General features: G+C 32.3%; 5 protein-coding genes and 1 long non-coding RNA gene across 6 annotated transcripts; 4 read left to right on the forward strand and 2 right to left on the reverse strand.

Annotated features, from left to right (window-relative positions):
- The first annotated feature begins 49 nt into the window (after positions 1-49).
- On the forward strand, positions 50-1,666 carry LOC8274298 (CRIB domain-containing protein RIC4). Its single transcript, XM_002514810.4, has 3 exons — positions 50-551; positions 657-800; positions 1,348-1,666. The coding sequence occupies exons 1-3, from the start codon at positions 410-412 to the stop codon at positions 1,584-1,586; spliced, it is 525 nt and encodes a 174-aa protein (XP_002514856.1). The 5' UTR covers positions 50-409; the 3' UTR covers positions 1,587-1,666.
- Positions 1,667-5,349: 3,683 nt separating this feature from the next.
- On the reverse strand, positions 5,350-6,452 carry LOC107260923. Its single transcript, XR_001534936.3, has 2 exons — positions 6,223-6,452; positions 5,350-6,084 (listed from the first exon to the last, which is right to left on the reverse strand). It is a non-coding gene; the product is annotated as an uncharacterized LOC107260923 (long non-coding RNA).
- A 474-nt stretch (positions 6,453-6,926) lies between these two features.
- LOC8274297 (tyrosine-protein phosphatase DSP3) lies at positions 6,927-9,454 on the forward strand. Its single transcript, XM_002514809.4, has 5 exons — positions 6,927-7,605; positions 7,749-7,842; positions 8,082-8,136; positions 8,270-8,313; positions 8,840-9,454. The coding sequence occupies exons 1-5, from the start codon at positions 7,454-7,456 to the stop codon at positions 9,095-9,097; spliced, it is 603 nt and encodes a 200-aa protein (XP_002514855.1). The 5' UTR covers positions 6,927-7,453; the 3' UTR covers positions 9,098-9,454.
- A 1,332-nt stretch (positions 9,455-10,786) lies between these two features.
- Positions 10,787-11,432, forward strand: LOC8274296 (protein METHYLENE BLUE SENSITIVITY 1). The gene has a single exon (XM_002514808.3). The coding sequence runs from the start codon at positions 10,898-10,900 to the stop codon at positions 11,210-11,212; it is 315 nt and encodes a 104-aa protein (XP_002514854.1). The 5' UTR covers positions 10,787-10,897; the 3' UTR covers positions 11,213-11,432.
- A 1,756-nt stretch (positions 11,433-13,188) lies between these two features.
- LOC8274295 (F-box protein At3g07870) lies at positions 13,189-15,608 on the forward strand. Its single transcript, XM_002514807.4, has one exon. It carries the CDS (start codon positions 13,320-13,322, stop codon positions 14,583-14,585), a length of 1,266 nt encoding a protein of 421 aa, XP_002514853.1. The 5' UTR covers positions 13,189-13,319; the 3' UTR covers positions 14,586-15,608.
- A 136-nt stretch (positions 15,609-15,744) lies between these two features.
- On the reverse strand, positions 15,745-19,133 carry LOC8274294 (probable WRKY transcription factor 2). The gene is made up of 5 exons (XM_002514806.4): positions 18,582-19,133; positions 18,210-18,350; positions 17,220-18,004; positions 16,958-17,116; positions 15,745-16,678 (listed from the first exon to the last, which is right to left on the reverse strand). Exons 1-5 carry the CDS (start codon positions 18,903-18,905, stop codon positions 15,952-15,954), a joined length of 2,136 nt encoding a protein of 711 aa, XP_002514852.3. The 5' UTR covers positions 18,906-19,133; the 3' UTR covers positions 15,745-15,951.
- Between the last annotated feature and the right edge of the window lie 181 nt (positions 19,134-19,314).

Genomic DNA, 19,314 nt, shown 5'->3' on the forward strand with positions numbered 1-19,314 from the left:
TATTTAGGTTAAACTTCACCATTAAACCTGTTAAGGTTAAGGTTAAATTACACACGTCCAAACATACCCATCACTTGTAATGTAAACACAAATGTCTTTATCTTTCTTTCTTTCTTTCTCTCTACCAAACGAAAGCTCATTCTGTAGCTTGACTTGTTGTACGTGAAATTATAATAACTTTGTTATAAAGCCAGCAGCAGCACCACCACCACCACCATACCCAATATAACAAACCCATTTTCAAGTTCTATAAACTTATAGCTAGGGTTGTTTTTCTTTTTTCTTTTTTCCTATATTCTCATCAACCACCAAGCTAGCTAGCTATATTCTTTCTTTTTGTCTGTCTCTCAGTCCACTTCACATATACTTTTATTATTTTCTTTTGCTTATTTGGATTGTTGATGAAGAAATGAGAGATAGAATGGAAAGGCTTGTTCTTCTTCCTTTTTCCATTGGTTGCGTCTCTGAATCAAGTGTGGCTATAGGTCATCATGTACACCATCCAAGAGGATCCAAACCACCTCCTGATTCTAACCCATCTCCCATAATAAGTCTCTCTCTCTCTCTCTCTCTCTCTCTTTCTCTGCTTCTCTCCGCTTCTCTTCTTATCTCTATTGTTTTTGGTCTTGTTCCTAACATTTGTGTTGTTTATCTAGGAACAAAAGAAGAAGATGAGGAAAGTTTATCAAGTACCGAAAGTATGAAGAATGCAATGAAAGTCTTTGCTCTTTCCAAGCCTAACATATCAAATCGATTTCACAGGATAGTCAAGGGTTTCAAGACCTTCTCTCAATTATTTGGTGAGTCTTTTATTTCTTAATTAGAATATACCGTGCACATTCATTAGAATATTTACATTTAATGATATTTGTCATCAATAGTCCAAAACAAATCCCACTCATTTGGTTTTGTTGTTGTCCCTCTTGATATGGAAAGCTAATTTGTTTTCTTATTTTGCTTCTATTTGATCATGAAAAGAAAAGAGAAAAAAAAAGAAAAAAAAAAAGAATCAAGAGTTTGAATGCCTCTTTGGCTACATCTATAATTAATGAGTCGTTCAAATCTTCAACTATATATTGAATAATTACAGGTTTAAAATCTAAAATGTATCAACCTAACTAGAATGTTTTGGTCTACCTCTGATCTTCGTTCTCAATGGTTTCATAGAGAAGATATAATTCTAATTATTCTCGCACATTTAATTGTTGCATTCAATTTAATTTGCTCAATTTTAGTTACCAACCTATCTAAAATTATGATTTAAGTTTCGGGTGAGGATAATAATTTTCTATACACGACATGCTTTGCCATTCATATTCTAATCCTTTTAGTATATATATTGAGTAGTGTATGAAGAAGAAATTGAAGAATTGGAAATGGAAATAGGGCTTCCAACAGATGTGAAGCATGTGACACACATAGGATGGGATGGATCAGCAAATACCAATCCAATTCAAGGATGGGAAAATCTCATTTCTCCTGAATTACTCACTCTTCAGCCTCCTAATTCTTTAAGGCAATTTGAGCTTTCAATGGCTGCACAAACTGATCATCATTCACCTCTTCTTAGGCCTTCTTCTGCTTAATAATTAGTCTGTCTGACTGTCTCTCTCTCTCTCTCCATGTGTATGTTGATCATATATATATAAAAACTTTGTTGATCAAATGATGGTGCATTTTTAGCTTTATATTTAAAGAAAAAAAAAAAGAACATCAAATTGCAATTTACTTCTCTTTCTCTTTCTCCTTCTGTCATGTACTTATAAGTGGGGTGTATAAATATGTGTGGAGTTCTTTTTTTTTTTCACTGTTAAATATTTCTTTTGTGATTATGTGCATGGTACCTCACATAAATACTTGGATAATGATAAATATAATGATTTGAATAGTTATGTAATAATTAATTATATAATTGTTTTTGTTGGGTCATGTTATCACTTTGATTATTTATATTTTTGTTTTATAAATATTTAATTAGTTATTACAACACTAATTATATAATGACTCACTAAACTAATTAATTTAAAATATTTTAGAGAATTTTGGAAATCATAAAAGATAAATTGATATATTGTTTTATAATCAAGGTTATCAATACCATTCCAGTTTTTTTTATTAGATTGGTATGTTTCGACACCGGCCTATGGTGTTTTCTTTCGATTTATGTATTATATAGAAAGTTAGATGTATAAATTTATTAATTAATTTTAAAAATTAATGATTTTGTACATATCAACATAATGATTACTTTCTTATATGTTATTTAACTTAATTAAACTATAAAATATAATACTATTATATCTAATTATTTTAAATTTTTTAATAAAAATATTCATTATAATATTTCAAAAATTTACATTATGAATTGAAAATATAAAAGTATGGTATTCGTTGAGATGAATTCTACATGCTTTTGTCAAAATAGACCGGAAGCAGTTAAGATTTTAAATAAAATAAAATTTTAAAAAATTATCTAAAATTTTGGTTTAAAATGAAATATTTCAGCTGCTTTAGCGGGAATAGAATGCTGATCAAATTTTCTTTCAAATCCAACACTAATTTTTTGTCATATTCACTTTCTTTTGCAATCGGATAGGGCCATAGAGAAAATAATAATAATAATAATAAAGAATACATTATACTACTTGTGGCACTTCATTTCCAATACTTAAAAGTAGATATTAGAACTGTCTTGTGCACCAAACTTGACACTTCCTATCCACATAAAAAAACAGCCCACCCATGTGAAAACTAAGTATGTTTTAGTTTTGATCATTAGTTATTATGATGGTGGTAATTATGGTTGAAATAGATAGGGTAAATAGAGTGGTGGTGGTGAAATTTGGTTAATCTAAGAGATCCAAGAACTTGGGCACCTTACCTCCCTCCATCTCCATTCAATAGGCCTCAGATTCAAAACCCATAATAGATTTGCTCAGGTTATCTCAAAAAATTGTTGTTTATGATAAAAACAAATGAATATAGAAATAGAATGTATTTCTTTTGATCATTACATCTATCATTTAATAATAGGAAAATAAAAAGAAGTTGTGGGTAAATTTAGGGATTGTAATGGCAGGCATTTTTTTAAGTATCTCATCCTAATAGGACCTATTTGAAAAATTAATATGGGTGAATTTTTTTTTTATACTTGTAACGGGTTTGGATTGGTTTTGACTTTTGTATTTGCGGCTAACAAATACTCCTATGATATTAATGTTTTATTTATATTTTGAATGTTGATTTTATTGGTTTAAATTTTATAATATTTTATTTAATTAGTATACTTATTCCAACAATAAATCCATTTAAATATTGAATTATATAATTTTCTCTAAAAAAACCCTTACCCATCATCTATAGATAGAAATAGCAATTTACACCGCAATCATAGGTAAACTCATAACTCGACTTAGATGGGGTGAGAAATATTTGTCTCTCTACTAGTGATAGAGCAACGGCGGGTTTAAGTCATTTCATCATGCTTTCGCCATAATCTGCTTCGAACTATACCTAATATATATATATAATTTTATTTATAAATATAAGTAAATAAATATAATTCTTAAAATATATATTAAATATTATATAAATCTAGACTTTGTTTCTTCAATTACATTTAATAATAGTTAAAAATATTAAATAAATGTATTTAAAAAATAATAAAAATATTTTTTTAGTATAAAAATATATAAATAAATATAGCGGATATTATCGAACTCGATATGATCCCGCTTTAATTTTCTATCCTGTACCTATCGGGCGGGGATGAAAATGCCAGACCCGCTCCATTATTATTCATATTTATAGACATATCTTTTATATGAATTTGTTAGAGTTTATAGATTTTGATAGTAAAATTTCTTATATTTTCTTACTAGTGAATTTAGAAAAAACATATGAAAAAAAAAATATATGGAAAAAGATTTCATGACTGCTAAAAGTTCAATATTTGGAGATAAATTAGGGTCTTCCAACAATAAAGATGAATTTATTTGGTGAAAAAATCGTTTAGAATCTTATATTAGATTTATTTTTTTAATTTTTTGTTAATTTTATTGATGGAATATCATGAGTTTTTTATTTTATTTTTTTTATGGGAGGTTGTTTGTCTTCCTTTATAGAGTTAGGTGGAGTTTGAGTATGTACTTCAAAAGGTCATACTCATTTAAAGATTTGTCAACGACAATAAAATTAATTTGTGGCTCACTATAGTTACCGAGTAAAATATATTTCTAGCCAATACGCCAAACGCAGCCAAAGTATTATATACAATTGTTTCATCAACGTAATCAATGAAGCTTACAAGAAAAGCTAATTTTTATAATAAGATTAGCATATATTTTTTGAGTGCAGTCATATTTACAAATTATACTTTTAATCACCATGAACAAAAAAAACTCTCTTTATGTTAAATCTCAGATTGCATAACGGCTAACTATTTCCTCTCTCTTGATTAAAAAAAAATAATAATAATAATAACAATCCTTTCTCTCTCATCTCAGCATACTTGACATCTCATTTTACTATGTTAACTTTTAGTGAGATCTTCTATGAAATTTCTGCCCGACATGTGCACCAAACTTGACGTCTTCATACAATTTGATCCAAAGAAAACCCCACATTCCGCCGATGTGAGACACCAGTCATTTTAATATATCCACCCAAAGTTAAATCGAGATAAAGAAACGTGGGGTTTAGCATAAAACTAGTGAAACCCACTACAAATACATACAATGTGGACTATAAAAAAGATTGTCAAATTGATGGTGTGCTTACTTTCCAAACCATACTTCTAAGTTGGATTTAATATTTCCACTATTGCAAAGTCTTCGTTGGAAAAATTAAGATAAATGGTCAAAGTGCCATAATAAGAGTTTTATAAATCTATCCTACCAATTTTTTCTTAAAATCAAAGTCATGAGATGGAAAACTTTTCTTTCAAAAAGAAACCCTTTTTCCCCATATGAACAGGGAATTTTCTTTTGCAAGTGAAAATCTTTTTTTGGAAGACATATTTTCTTGTAGAAGAACCATTGCAAATAAAGATTAAACTATAAAATGGACATATATATATAAACTTTTCTGATGAACATATTGTAAATAATTGGTATTGATGGTAAACTAATTTGAAATCAAAATTGAATTTGTCAAACTGGGGTATCAGATTAAGACTAGAGGTACAGAAAAATAATAGAAAAAAAGAAAAACTAATCGGCTCTTACTTCCTCTTATTTAGGAACCGAGACCATAATTAGATCTACAATTTCGGCTATTTTGAATTCGGAATCCATATTTTCATAATTCCCAAGCAACCATTTTAAAATAACTTAAAAAAGGAAAAAGAAAAAAAAAAAAACTAGAATTACATTGATGGAATTAGAATTGTTGATTCAAATGCGGATGCCAATTCGGTTCCAGACCAAAGGTCAAGGATAGGGTTGAACAGAAAAGACATTTAAGCCAATATCCGTACCGAACCGATCAAACCAACCTAAATTTATTATTTAGGTTTTTTTAGACAATAGAAATAAACTAGATGGCATCAAACAATGGCAGAAAGCCCTATCAGTACAAGGGAAACAGCACAAGTAGGCCTAACTAAAAAACTAAACTTTGGGTCAAAGGGTCAACAAATAAGGATTCTAAACACATCGGCCTTTAGGCCTACAGTATTAGATAAATTACTAAAAAGCCTTGTTGAGTCTTCCTCTTAACTCGTTCCTTCTGCCATCAGCACAGACAAAGAGCACAGCAGGAGATCAATAATTAGACCCACTAAAATAGCCTTGCACTATCGAACATCCAACCAGATTGAGCAGAAGGAGAAACCCCAACTCTGCTAGGACAGAAGATGAAGATTGAAAATCACTTTCCAGGTTACAAACTTTCGTTGGAAACTTCCAACGGTTTCGTCATTGGTGAAACAAAGCAAAGGATAATGAACAAAACAACACAAACTGATAACCATCGTCAACCAGTGTTCCCCTCCCTCACTATCTTCCATCAAGCGACGGTCTTCCAAAGCACTAAGGATAGCGAGGCAGTCAGACTCTACCGTATTAAGGGAGGCTGCAAAATAGCCTGCAAAAGCAAAACCGTCAAGGGCACACAACAAACATAGAAAACCAACAGAAGTAGATAGAAATAATACCACACCGCATTATGTAAATCTTAAATATAAGAACAAAAACCAAAAAAAAGAGGATAAAGAGGGGTAACCTTTGGGGACAAAAGCCACCAAAGGCTGCCCCAAAGCAAAACCCTAGATGACGATACTGAAAGGCAAAGAAAATTTTGAGAGAGAAAAGTTAAGAACAGTGAGCCTCCAGTTGATAAGTTGGGTCTAGATTTCAATTTTTCTTACATTTTTTAATTGTCGGTTCGGTTTAGGGTTTTTTTATTAATAAAAAAATTTAAAGATTACATGTTATATATATATATATATATATATATATATATATATATATATATATATATACCTAAAATAATCTTATTTTTCCTCCCTAAATTCTCCAAAAATATAACATTATATTGAGAGATTTAAAATAAGAAATCAGTTTGCAATTGCATTCTTGCACCAAATTTTCATAATACTATTTATTGAAGAATCTTAACAGTTAAAAATCGTGAAATTAGATTAATTGATCGAAATGGATCAGTTAATTAGTTAGAACCATGATCGATTTTAGCTAATGGTTTGGTTAATCCAACCGTCAGCATCCCTTTCTATCTATCAATATATATACAATCTGTATGTGTGTGTGGACAAGGAAGTCTTCAAATCTGGGTTCTTCACAAGAGACATCAAAGTACACGTGTCAAAATCAAGTGGACTCAAAGAACATTCAATTCCTATCGTAACCCTATAATCCAATCTCTTTTTTATTTAGATAAATAAAAAAAAAAAAAAAGTAGAACTGAAGAAAAAATATTGACTAATTCATAATCTGATCCTCAAAATCTAAATCCTCGTCCAAAATTCAACATTTCTTCTCTCCTTCCTCCCCTTCACGCCGCCCAAAAAAGAAACAATTCTTTTGTTTTTTTTGCCTATAAATATCATGTTTAATGAAATGAAATTATCCAAATCCAAATCCTAAAATTCCCTTTTCCTCTCCAAACATTGATACTCTCTCAATTCCAGTTTGAATCGGAATCTGAGTTCGAATCTAAATCTAAATCCCTAATTGAAAACGACGGCATTTCATATCTCTTTCTCTACTCTTTATCCATCTATTATTGAAAAAAAAACAAAAATATTTCCCGTTTTTGTCCCTCTGCTTTGTCTCAGAACAATAGCCTTCTCTTCTTTGATTGTTCTTTTTCTTTTCTCTTTTCTTCTTTAAAAGAAACAGCAAGTCTTGCTATTTAAAAAATCAAACAGAAAGCTTGCTTCTTTCTTTAATCTTCTTTGGGTAGTTAATAATTAAAGGATAAAAAAAGAAAAAAAATGGGATTGATATTAGAAGCAGGCGAAGGAAACGACGACGTTTTGATTCCACCGGCTAATTTTTCAATGGTTGAAGATGGCATTTTCAGATCTGCTTTTCCTCAACCTGCCAATTTCTCGTTCCTTCATTCTCTTAATCTTCGTTCAGTTATGTAAGTCAATTTCTTTTGCATTTTAAATTGATATATTGCAAGTCAATTTTCGTTAAGTTATGTAAGTCAATTCCTTTTGCATTTTAAATTGATCAATTGCAAGTCAATTTTTTTTTTAATGATTATTCTTGGTGATGGAACAGATACTTGTGTTTGGAGCCCTACCCAGAAGAGAATATGGAGTTTCTTCGTGCTCATAATATTCAACTTTTCCAGTTTGGAATTGAGGGCAAAACGGTAATATTTTCAACCCAAGATTTGATTAAATCTTGATGATGTGTTTTATATTTTGTTATTCTATAATTGCTTCACACTTCGATATGAAGTAACATTTTGGGGAAGACATTGATAAGTTTAATTATGTGGAATATGAAATTTTTTCTTGTGATGATATATGAATATGATGATGATATGTTTTGTGCTTGCTTATTTTGTCAGTTGATGACACCTAATCTCAAAATCATTTCTATTTGCAGTCTTCTGTATCCATTCCCAAGGATGCTATTTTGGGGGCTTTGAAAGTCTTACTTGGTATTGAATAAGATGCTTTTTTGTTTGAAAGAATTTTTTTTATTTTCTTCATTCTTGATTTTGAGCACTTTCTTTTCTTTCCTTTTTGTATCTCTCCTTTGCTGTTAAATATTTTTTTGTTGTTGTTTTTCAGATGTTAGAAATCATCCGATTCTGATTCATTGCAAACGCGGAAAGGTATACGATTGTTTGATCTCAAGTTTTACTCTCTATTTCTCCTTCTTCATATGGACTCCATCATTGTAAAAATTATATGATGAAAGATTGTATGTTTTCAAAATCATTTAGCAAACTATCATCCACATATACTTTGTCTAACATCGTGAATATGTTTCTTTATTGCTCTTGAACTTGTTGATTAAATGTGGAGGAAATTCAGTTGAAAAACTATATTTCATAACCGTACCCCTAATTATCTTTCTGAATGGTGTGCTAAGTCCAGCATGCAGGCAGAACTTATATCATATATTTACTAAGCCTTCTATCTTATTTTCAGTGCTGCTTGGTGCACAAGCGGATAGATGACCCCTTCTAATCTAAATGTTTGTGTGATCAATAGTCCTAGTATATAGTGTATTTGATAGGCTGATTAGCCCTTCTCTGAGTTGCTATATGTCATTGTTGGCATTCCTTATGACTAGTTCTATGACTTTTATGCAAGGCTGTTCTCACCTTAAATTTCTTTCTTATCTCCTTTTTGCAGCATCGAACAGGTACACTTGTTGGTTGCTTTAGGAAACTGCAACATTGGTGCTTGTCTTCTGTGTTCGAGGAATACCAGCATTTTGCCGGAGTGAAATCAAGAGCCGCTGACCTGAAATTCATTGAGACTTTTGACTTGATGTGCCTGAGGCAGTGTCTTTACAGCATTATCTACCAGTACCATGGATATGGTTCAAACAAGAGGCGTTTACTTTATAGAGAAGAGAACATACAGAAACCCCAAATTAAGTCAAATTAGGAACCATTTTTCAGTTTGGTTCTTAACAGCATTTGCCAGTTTGTTGCAAGGAAGAATGACTATTACATGTTTTAGTCTCAAATATGTTTTATACAGCTTCATTTGTCGAAACATCATCCTTTCATACTCTTTGTTTCATGCCTCGATATTTTTTTTTCTTGTTTAGACATACAAGAGGAGGCATTGCCGCATTGGCGATGACAGAGATTCATTGTTCTGTAGTTCTGCGCTATAACTTGAATGGCCGAGCTCAGATTTATCTTCAAATATGTATGGATTATGCAGTGTCGTCTTCAAATGTAATACTATTGGGTCTATTTTAATATACTTGCAAGTTGCAATGGCTTTTTCTTTTAATATAATCCGCTGGTGCAAGTTGATGCATGTGCCCATCCTTTCAGTGGGTTTGTCTTTATTCTTTATTACGAAATAGGAGGAAGCAAAGAAGTTTCTGTGTTTCTGTGGATCTATCTTTTGCAGCCTGTGGGCTGGATTTTAGGGTTTATTTCATAAACAAACAACGACAATATAATGCTTCATTTGAACTTGAAATACATTTGAAAAAAAAAATCAATATGTGATTCCAGAAGAGTAATTGTTTTTTCAGAAGAACAAAAGGAAATTGTTAAAGAAGAGAGGTTGCCAAACAAATACAGAAAAAAAAAAAAAAAAAAAGGATTATGAAGCAAATTAGACCAACCATCCTCAATAAAAACTCTCATTTCCTGAAGAGACTTGGCAAATTTTGCAAGCGCATGAGCCTCTATTTGCAGTAGGGGGCGATTATAATGGAAGGTGGACAACCTGAAAAGCATACCTGCAACAAATATAATGCCCTCAACAACCTGACTCATAGGAGTAATTGCTTCATCATAAAAGTGATAAGTAGGAATTGCCATTTTCTTTCTTACTTAATACAACATCAGAAGATGAACCACTAAATTGTAACTTAACATAAACTAATATCATAGTATCATATTATGCTATTAGAAGATTATAAAATAATTTGAAAAATAATTTTCATACATATTGCTTATTAGATTAATTCGACAAGCAGTCAATTGTTTTCTTCTTTCGAATTTGTTAGAAAATATCAAAAAAGAAAATACCTAAGATGAGATTTTTATAAATAAAAGGACTACAAATATTATTTTATGACCATTTAATAGCATATTCAAGTTATTATTTATATATGTTAAATTCTTTATTATTAAGAGTCCTCTCATAGAATAATACTTCAAAAACTATTTATTCTTTAAATATAAAGTAAATAATTAGTTTATTTTTCTACATTTTAAAAGCTAAATTTCACTCATTATTTTAATTTTAATAAATTTACTATGAATATTATGTATTTATTGATTAATATTTTATGTTAATTATATATTTAGTATTGAGTTATATAAATTAATTAATAAAAAAATTCATCTTATAAAATTTATTATTAATTATATTCCTTATTGAACTAATTCATTTAGTGTTGGTCAAATTTTATACATATAAATATTTTTTGGATAAAAAATAAATTTAAATTTATAATTTAAAATATTATAGAAAAATTAATAGTAATATGCGGATAAATAATTAATAGCTGTCTGTATTTGTAAAAAAAAGAAAAATTATTCTCCCAATCAGAGCACGCCACGTAACCAAAGTCACCCGCACTATATAGTACACCAGATAAGCCTCTCTATATATATACACGCAGACATATACTAGCCCAATCTCCGTCTCTGAAAAATAAAATTACCCAATTAGAATTAGGGTTTTTGTGATTTAGGGTTTTCAAAATTCATCAAGATGACAGGAAAGGCAAAGCCGAAGAAGCACACAGCAAAGGAGATCGCAGCGAAAGTGGACGCGGCAACAACAAATAGAGGCGGAGGAAAAGCAGGGCTAAAGGATAGAACCGGTGAAGAGAAAGGAGGACATGCTAAATATGAATGTCCTCATTGCAAAATAACAGCTCCTGATATGAAAACTATGCAGATCCATCACGAGGCTCGACACCCTAAATTACCTTTTGAAGAAGATAAGTTTGTTAATTTGCATGCTGTCCATGGTGCTGACTCTTCCAAAACGCGTCCTGGTGTTAGAGGAAGCTTTAAGAAATGAAAACAATAGAAAAAGAGGGAAGGGTTTGAGGTGATCTTTCCATAAAGATCATAACTTTGCCATGGTTTTTATGTTTTTTGTTCTGGGTACTATGTGGTTGTGTTTTTCATTTTTCTTTTAAGCTGCTACTTCTGATGTGGTGATGATGGAATGTATATTAGTTACTTTGTTATTGTTACTATTATGTTAATTGAAATCGGTCATGGCCTATTATGGGTAATTTTCTTATTTTGTTTGAAATTAGTAGTAGCTGTAGTGATGATAATCATGAAGTGGATTATGGCCTATTATGGGTAATGTTTTATTTTATTTTTTCTTTGTAGTTATTTTTTACTTGAGGAAATTAGTACATGGTGGTATATTGAGTAAAGATGTATTGCTAGTTTTAGTTAACTATTGTGGTTGTATTAATAGTGGGCAAAGTGAGGACATTGTTTGATCATCAAAACATTCTGTTTGTGATTGTTTCCTAGAAATGAGTAGAAAGAATATGGGATTCATCATTATGCAAGTTTAGTAGCCGATGTGTTTGCTAGGGATGGATAGCAACAAAATATGGCAAGTTAGTAGTAGCTTTGAGATAAAGAGTAATAAACAGGTAGTACTGTAATGGTAGCCAGGTGAGCAGATTTGTGTGGCTCGGGAGATCTTAAATAATTGAAAGATCAAACTTTTATGTCTTAATTGTGTGTTTAAGCGACCATATAAGCTAATTGAATAATTACTCGCTGATTCTTAGAATTGCAAAGACAAATTATAGTGTTAGTGATGTTTTTAAGTCGTCTAAGCTTTTGCTGTAGTTATATGGTTTTTCTGAGTGTAATCTTATTCATTTAGGGTTGTGCCATAATTTAGTTTACTTGGGATTTAGTGATTGTATTACCGTACATTTATTTTTTGTGATTTTTGATCTCCAGATCAAGATCAAAGATAATGGCGATAAAGAATAATTAAGTACTTTTATGGTTGTAACTGTTGGTAGAAGTTTATATGGATAGGCCGCCATGGAAAACCATACTTCCTTATCAACTCAAACCATCATCATATTTGGGTAGAATGCCCTCAGCCCCAAATCAAAAATATAAGAACTGAAACCAATATCATTGTTATAACAACCGGATAAAATAAAATAAAAAATATATATCTATATTCTTTTATTTTTTATAAAACATACAGTGTAAAATTATTTCTTCCACTTTTACTGTATAAAAATATTAAAAAGCACAGTTATCTAATTTTTTTCTTTAAAAATATGACTTTGGTTGTTTTTTGATTTTTTAGTTATTTTTTTGTTAACTAAAGAAAAAATTTAATAAAAAAAAACAGCCGCAAAACAGTGATACTGTATTTTTTAAAAAGAAATTTATAAAGTAAAATTAATATTTTTTTTATTAATTTTAAGATATTTTTAAAAATATTTTTAATTTCACATATAATTCAAACTACCACAGAAATATTTAGCCTTTGTGAAGCCACGATATGACAAAAGGGAAAAGGAGCACAAAAATACTAATAGTTTTTCTTTTTTACTTTAAAAATTCGACATAAACTGGAAACTGGAGATTTAGAAAAAGAAAAAAACTAAAATGTGGTGTAGTTAATTGAGTTTTTGGATTCAATCTGAATCGATTTTCCTTTTTTGCTAATCCCATTGTAGTCTCGAATCTAATCTAAGTACCTAATTCATTTTTTTCTTGTTTTCGTTCCCCTCAATTAGTCCACAAGTCTACCTATTAATTTTTCTTTACCAACAATAATTAACACTCATTAGTCTTTCGCATGGATTTTTAAATTAACTTGCTTTTATTCATTTAATGAAAATTAATTAAAAAGATTTATGCAACTTTTGTTTACATTTTTAAAAAAGAAATTACTCAACTCAATTTATATATATATATTAACCTTATCGTTGATATTGTATTTTTAAGAGTTATAATTCAACTTGAAGAGGAACAAATAGACGAATAACAATTAGTTCAGTAGGGCAACGCCATCAAATCCTAGTAGTAAATGGTTTTCTTTCTTTCTTATATTAGGACTAGGGTTATCAATTTAGCGTCTATATAAACCACAGTGATAACAAAGCATTGTAACTTTTGCTTAAATCATGGAGTGCTACATCTCAGAACTCCCATACGACATCATTCAAAAATTCTTTTCCAATCTCCCTTTCAAATATCTTTTACAGTGCAGGTTAGTTTGCAAATCATGGCGAGACATTATTGACGCAGCTAATGGTCAATTCTCAAGAGAATGCTCTAGCACTCTGCTGCTCTTTGTGGAGACGAAAACAATCAGTGTATGTGAACATATTCAAGAATGTCTCAAGATCAACATGAAGTCACCATTAGCCACGGTAGAAAAGACAAGAGTCTCCTGTATTGAAATTCTTGGAAAATCAAGTTACACCCATTGCGAAGCACGCTTCAATTCTGGGTTGAATTGTAGGCTTAAGTTTGTCAATTCTTGCAATGGATTGATTTGTCTAGAAGAGTTAGTTCCTATCTATCTCCCGCATCATTCCAATAAAGTTATACGTAGTTATGAAGAAATTTTACGTATAGTAAATCCAATGACAGCTGATTATATTATTCTTCCACAATTAAGGAAAAAACTTGATTGGAATTTGTATGAATGTGTACTTGGGTTCTGTCATAAGGGTAATCAATACAAGGCCATGAGAATTTCATACAGAGTTGGTAAAAATAGAGACAGAAGTACTGATGATAATTGGCGAGCTCATGTTTACACTCTTGGGTTTAGCACGGGTACCTGGAGAAGAATCGAGAATGTCCCTTCATTTGAACAAAATTCTTCCAGGCCTTTTTCTAATGCATTTGCTAATGGGTGTTTTCATTGGTTTTTCCTTAGGGAAATAATGACTTTTGATTTTGAAAGTGAGAAATTTAAATCTATTCCACTGCCTCACCATGACTATGATGAGGATACATGGATAAACATTGGAGTTCTTAAAGACTCCATCTTTATATCTAAGCATGTCGATCAAGGATATGGTCATGAAGCTATTGAGATATGGTTGATGAAAGAGTATGGTGCTGTGGAATCTTGGGTCAGAGTGCATGTCTTAGTGAAGACTACGTGTTTGAGAGGCTGCTTTGAATATCTTAGGATAATTAAATTCTTTGAGAATGGTGATCTTTTATTGTATAATGGGATGGATTGGCTTCTGTATCACCATGAGATGAAAAAATACACAAGATTGCATATTCCTCCAGGGATGGAAGCTTGTTTTAGTGAAAGTATAAGAGTTGAAGTCATTGATCATGATCCGAGCTTTGCTTCACTCGGAGATATGATGGTGGGAAACAACTTGAAGGTTTCAAATGCAAGACTAAGACGTTCGACACTCTAAATCACCCTGTGAAGAAGATAAGCTTGTTAATTTGCATGATGTCCATGGTGCTGATTCTTCCAAACCACGTCCTGGTGTTAGAGGTAGCTTTAATAAATGAAGATAATAGAAAAATAAAGAAGGGTTTGTGTTGATCTTTCATAAAGATCATAGCTTTACAATAATTTTGTTTTGGATCCTCTGTGGTTGTGTTTTTTCATTTTTCTTTCAAGCTGCTACTTCTGATGTGATGACGATGGAATGCATATCAGATACTTTGTTATTATTATGTTAATCATGAAATCAGTTATGGCCTATTATGGGTAATTTTCTTATTTTGTTTGAAATTAGTCGTAGCTGCAGTGATGATAATCATGAAGTAAGTTATGGCCTATTACGGGTAATTTTTTAGTTTTTTTCTTTAAAAAGATTGTAGTTATTTTTACTTGATGGAATTAGGATATGGTGGTATGTTGAGTAAAGATGTATTGTTAGTTTTAGTTAATTATTGTGCTTGTATTGATAGTGGACAAAGTGAGGACATTGTTTGATTATCAAAACATTCTGTTTGTGACTCTGATGTGTTTGCTAGGAATATGGGGAAGTTAATAGGCTTGAATGCAATTCATCATTCATCTTATGCAAGTTTAGCAGCAGATGTCTTTGTTAGGGATGGATAGCAACAAAAAATGGCAAAATTAGTAGTCTTGAGATAAAAGTAAAAAAAAAGTAGTGCTCCTGTAATGGTAGCAAGCAGTGCATGTCAGGGTGTGCAAATTTTTGAGTCATGGGAGATCTTGAATGCTTGGAAGATCAAACTTTAATACATGATAATGTTGTGTTATCAGCTAATTGAGTAATTCTTGGAATTGCAAATACAGAATTATAGTGTTTAGTGATGTTTTTTAGCTGTTGCTGCTATTATGTGGCTTTTGTGGGTGCAATCTGATTCATTTTTATGTTGGTTTTGAATGCCAGAATGTGGTTCTCTTGTTGTTTCCAAACTGTTGGATTAAACAGCATTTTCCAAATTAATACCTGACAACTCAACAATAGAATAAATACTTTGCTTTTCCTCCAACAATGAGGTTTCTAAAATTCAACTAATATAAAAGAAATCGTCATATCAAAGGAAAATTTTAAAATGCGGAGAAGATATAGATAAATGAGAGAGAGCACATAAAATTGAAAACTATGTATGGATTTTAATATATCTGTATACATTTGCTATAAGATGAAAATGCACTACTATAGATATGATAAAGAAAATTATGACAAGAACAACATTACAAAGACGAAGACCTTATGTTTTTTTCTCTTTTCTTTTTCTTTTTCCTTTTCCATTTGTTTTTAACCTGACAGTATTTCAAAAGCAAAGTTCCTTCTTTTATGATGGAAAGTTTCCCATGATGCGTTGATATACTGATGATGACAGAGACCCATTTACATGCTCAAAGGTGGCCTGGCCAGCATCAAAGTGATCATCATCTCTTTGTTCTTGCTTGGGCAAGACCAACTGCTGGCCTGACAGGAAAGGCTGGCCTGACAGAAAAGGCTGACCTTGACTAATAGGTCTCCCATTATAATTAAAGTCAGCACCAGGCATAGAAAGATTTGCAGATGTATGCAGACTTGATGGCAGCGAAATTTGAAAATCTGGAACAACTGGAGCCATAGAGCTAGAGTGATGGGTAGCACCGCGATTGAATTCCAGAGAGCTGTAAGGCATGGTATGTTGAAGGGGTGGGAACTTCAATGGATAGATGGAGGAAGCCCCGAGCTTCATCTCATTACTGAAATGTCCAGGAAAACTAAGTCTCGAATAGTCATTGTTAAATACTGGTTTTCTATCAAAGCCAGGTGCATAATCTTGCATTTGTGTTTCAGGTTTTGTCCTGTTGGTGTTTCTGGCTAATGTCAGGGCAGGCTGTGCATTGGTAGTAACCTGAGGTAAACTGGTACCACCTGAGCTCAGATTATTGCTGTTTTTGGCTGCAGGCACTTCATGATTGTGTTTTCCCTCATATGTTGTAATGACAAATTTCAAGTTGTGGGAGGCTCTTTCCACATGTTTTCTCACTGAACATCCAGCACTCGTGCATTTGTAATAACTCCTGTCGAAGAAAAAGAAGTCAGAGAGATATTCAAAAAAGAATGCATTTTAATTGCATCAATCAAGCCAACTTTGACCATCTCCAATGTACCTGAGATGCAAATATGTATCACCAAGAGAGTAAATAAAACTAAAACAGATAACTGAAATCCTAAAAGCAAATATATCACTTTATTTTACTCCGAAACATCAAATGTGTACCCCAGTGCTATCCATTTTAAATAAGAAAAAAATTCATAGGAAGATGAAGTTTAGTTAAAACAGTATAAAATGTCAGTACCTAGGGTTTGGATTACCCTTCACAACTTTTTGACCATACTTCCTCCAGCGGTATCCATCATCAAGTATGTCAATTTCACTCTCTATTTGGACAACAACTCTTGGTTCGCGAACAGCTCTGGATGACAGACTTGTTTCAACCAAGCAGCTTTCTATTTTCCTGAACGTGAGAAAATAAAAATTAAAAAAAAAAGAAAGAAATAGAAACAACTTATCATGTTCTTCTGCTATGCAGATACACAGCAAAGAACAGAGATAAATACCTTCTTTTTGACTCGGATTCCTCAATATCAGCATCCACTCCAAGTGATATGCTTCCCTGAGTGGCCCCGTCGTCATCGTCATCATTACTAACAAGTGTGGAAGAAAGCTCTGGTGTTCCTGCTGATTCAAATGTACCAATAGATTTTCCTTGAGTGGTTGATAGAGGATCAGAAAGCTCTGTCACAACAGATGCTGAAGACGTCCTTTCCAGACCCCCATTGGACCCTGGTTGCGGATTTTTCCAAGCAGACCCAATTTCTACTTTGAAACAGGTTGCATTCCCTTCATCAATCTCTGGCACCTCATCAAATGAAGAAGTCGATCCAACATGTGCTCGGCGACTAGGCTGAGGTTTAGGGTGATTATGGGTACCTTTATAGATGATTTCTGTTATCTGACCATCATGAGAACGCTCTATTTTTTTCTTTACCTGACAATTTGGGTGGGTACACTTATAGTAGCTCCTTGGGAATTCACTCCCTTTGACTTGCTTCTGTCCATACTTTCTCCAATTGTATCCATCTTCTGAATTCCTTGCAATCCCTGTTGCAGAGAGTCTCCCTTTCTCTTCTTCCTCAGGATGGCATGTCCCAACATTTTCTTCCGGGATGGAGTCCATTTGCACATCACTCAAGTTGGCATCTGTAACCATGCTATTTAAGACTTTGATGTCAGTTGCCGAATTTTCAGCATAACTCTCTGTGATAGCTTGCTTTAAGAACTCCACTGGGAATTCAAATTCCATTAACGAGCCAACTTCTTGAAAGTCACCAGCATTACTTCTCTACCCAAGAGTAAAAAATGCAGAAGGCATATAAGTCTCAGTTGAAACATTGATAAAATTACACAATTCATATAGTGCTATCAAGTAGACGATGCTATTTAATGCAGAAAAAATCAGATTGTACCGAACCAAGACCCGTATGAACAATTAAAAGAGGTTACATAGCTGCTGCTTCTTGCGTAAATATCATTACTTAAACAAGTACCTCAGCTTCTAAGGCAGCAAAGCCATTTTGAGGCTTCAATGTGTAGGAACCGCCATTACTACTATTCTCCACGTCAGCAGGAGTCGCTGAACTTCCACAATTCATAAGCGGAAACGGGAAACTTCCTGTAGTTGGAGAAGGCTGCACCCAAAAAGTAAAATAAAATAAAAGAGAAAAATTAATATATAATAAAACACATTAAAAACATCAAACACGAAATCATTTGTCGTTTTACTAAGCTAACATGCATATTAAATGTTTTTTTTCTAAATTTGCAATCGACATGTTACATTAAAAATTTTAATTAGTAAAAAATTAAAAGAAAATTGCAAAGCTAAGAAACGGAAATGAAAATAAATAAATGAAATTGACCTGACAATTTGGCAGCATAATCGGTGAATCGAGAAGCGCGGTGGGGCTAATACCAGGCGGAATAGTTATACACGGCGAGCGGACAGCCGCGGCCGGCGAAGTCAAGGGAGTGATTGTACGGAATCGCGCCGTATTAATTCTATCTGCTTTAAAACCGCATTTGGCGGCTCTTCGCTCCGCTATGCTTCCTCTGCTACTCTCGTTTTGGCTAGTGGAGGTGTCGTTTAGAGCATCATTAATGGAGGCCATTTCTAGGGTTTCGGAGTCGGCGAAGGAAGGCTGTTGCCGCGGCGGTGACGGTGGTGGTGGATTGGGGTCCATCATTGGCGGAGACGGTGGATTTAGAGGAGGGAAGTATAAGAGTCACCTGACCGTCATTTAAAATTTTTGAAAATGGATGGAGAGAGCGTGCGTTTACGGGGACTTGGTAATGAAGTTTTTCAGTTCCCGTTTTTGGAGATGAGAATGAAACTAATTGCAGATTAAAGATTGCAAATTAAAATTACTGAGATAATCAGAGAAGACACTGTCTTTGAAGAGAGAGAGAGAGAGAGTGTGTGTGGGACTACACTAGAATTACTTAAAAAAATTAATAATAATATATTAAACTAAAATTAGAATGAAATTAATTAATTGATACATTCTTATCTAATGAATTTTGACTATCTGAAAACTTATATATAACTCATTATGAGTTGTAAATTCAATTGGTTACCAAGTTGAGATTATGTGT

The sequence above is a fragment of the Ricinus communis genome, chromosome 7 (genome assembly GCF_019578655.1).
Source record: "Ricinus communis isolate WT05 ecotype wild-type chromosome 7, ASM1957865v1, whole genome shotgun sequence".
Classification (NCBI taxonomy): domain Eukaryota; kingdom Viridiplantae; phylum Streptophyta; class Magnoliopsida; order Malpighiales; family Euphorbiaceae; genus Ricinus; species Ricinus communis.

Bases quoted from the DNA above. Each gene is read 5' to 3' on its own strand.
- LOC8274294 (XM_002514806.4), bottom strand. From the start codon at position 18,905: ATGATGGACCCCAATCCACCACCACCGTCACCGCCGCGGCAACAGCCT. The intron at 17,117-17,219 runs GTATTTATCTCT...TCTCACGTTCAG, and splicing joins GAATCCGAGTCAAAAAGAAG to GAAAATAGAAAGCTGCTTGG. The intron at 16,679-16,957 runs GTACTGACATTT...TTTCTTCGACAG, and splicing joins AAGGGTAATCCAAACCCTAG to GAGTTATTACAAATGCACGA.
- LOC8274297 (XM_002514809.4), top strand. From the start codon at position 7,454: ATGGGATTGATATTAGAAGCAGGCGAAGGAAACGACGACGTTTTGATT. The intron at 8,137-8,269 runs GTATTGAATAAG...GTTGTTTTTCAG, and splicing joins GGCTTTGAAAGTCTTACTTG to ATGTTAGAAATCATCCGATT. The intron at 8,314-8,839 runs GTATACGATTGT...TCCTTTTTGCAG, and splicing joins TTCATTGCAAACGCGGAAAG to CATCGAACAGGTACACTTGT.
- LOC8274296 (XM_002514808.3), top strand. From the start codon at position 10,898: ATGACAGGAAAGGCAAAGCCGAAGAAGCACACAGCAAAGGAGATCGCA.
- LOC8274295 (XM_002514807.4), top strand. From the start codon at position 13,320: ATGGAGTGCTACATCTCAGAACTCCCATACGACATCATTCAAAAATTC.
- LOC8274298 (XM_002514810.4), top strand. From the start codon at position 410: ATGAGAGATAGAATGGAAAGGCTTGTTCTTCTTCCTTTTTCCATTGGT. The intron at 552-656 runs GTCTCTCTCTCT...TTGTTTATCTAG, and splicing joins TAACCCATCTCCCATAATAA to GAACAAAAGAAGAAGATGAG. The intron at 801-1,347 runs GTGAGTCTTTTA...TATATTGAGTAG, and splicing joins GACCTTCTCTCAATTATTTG to TGTATGAAGAAGAAATTGAA.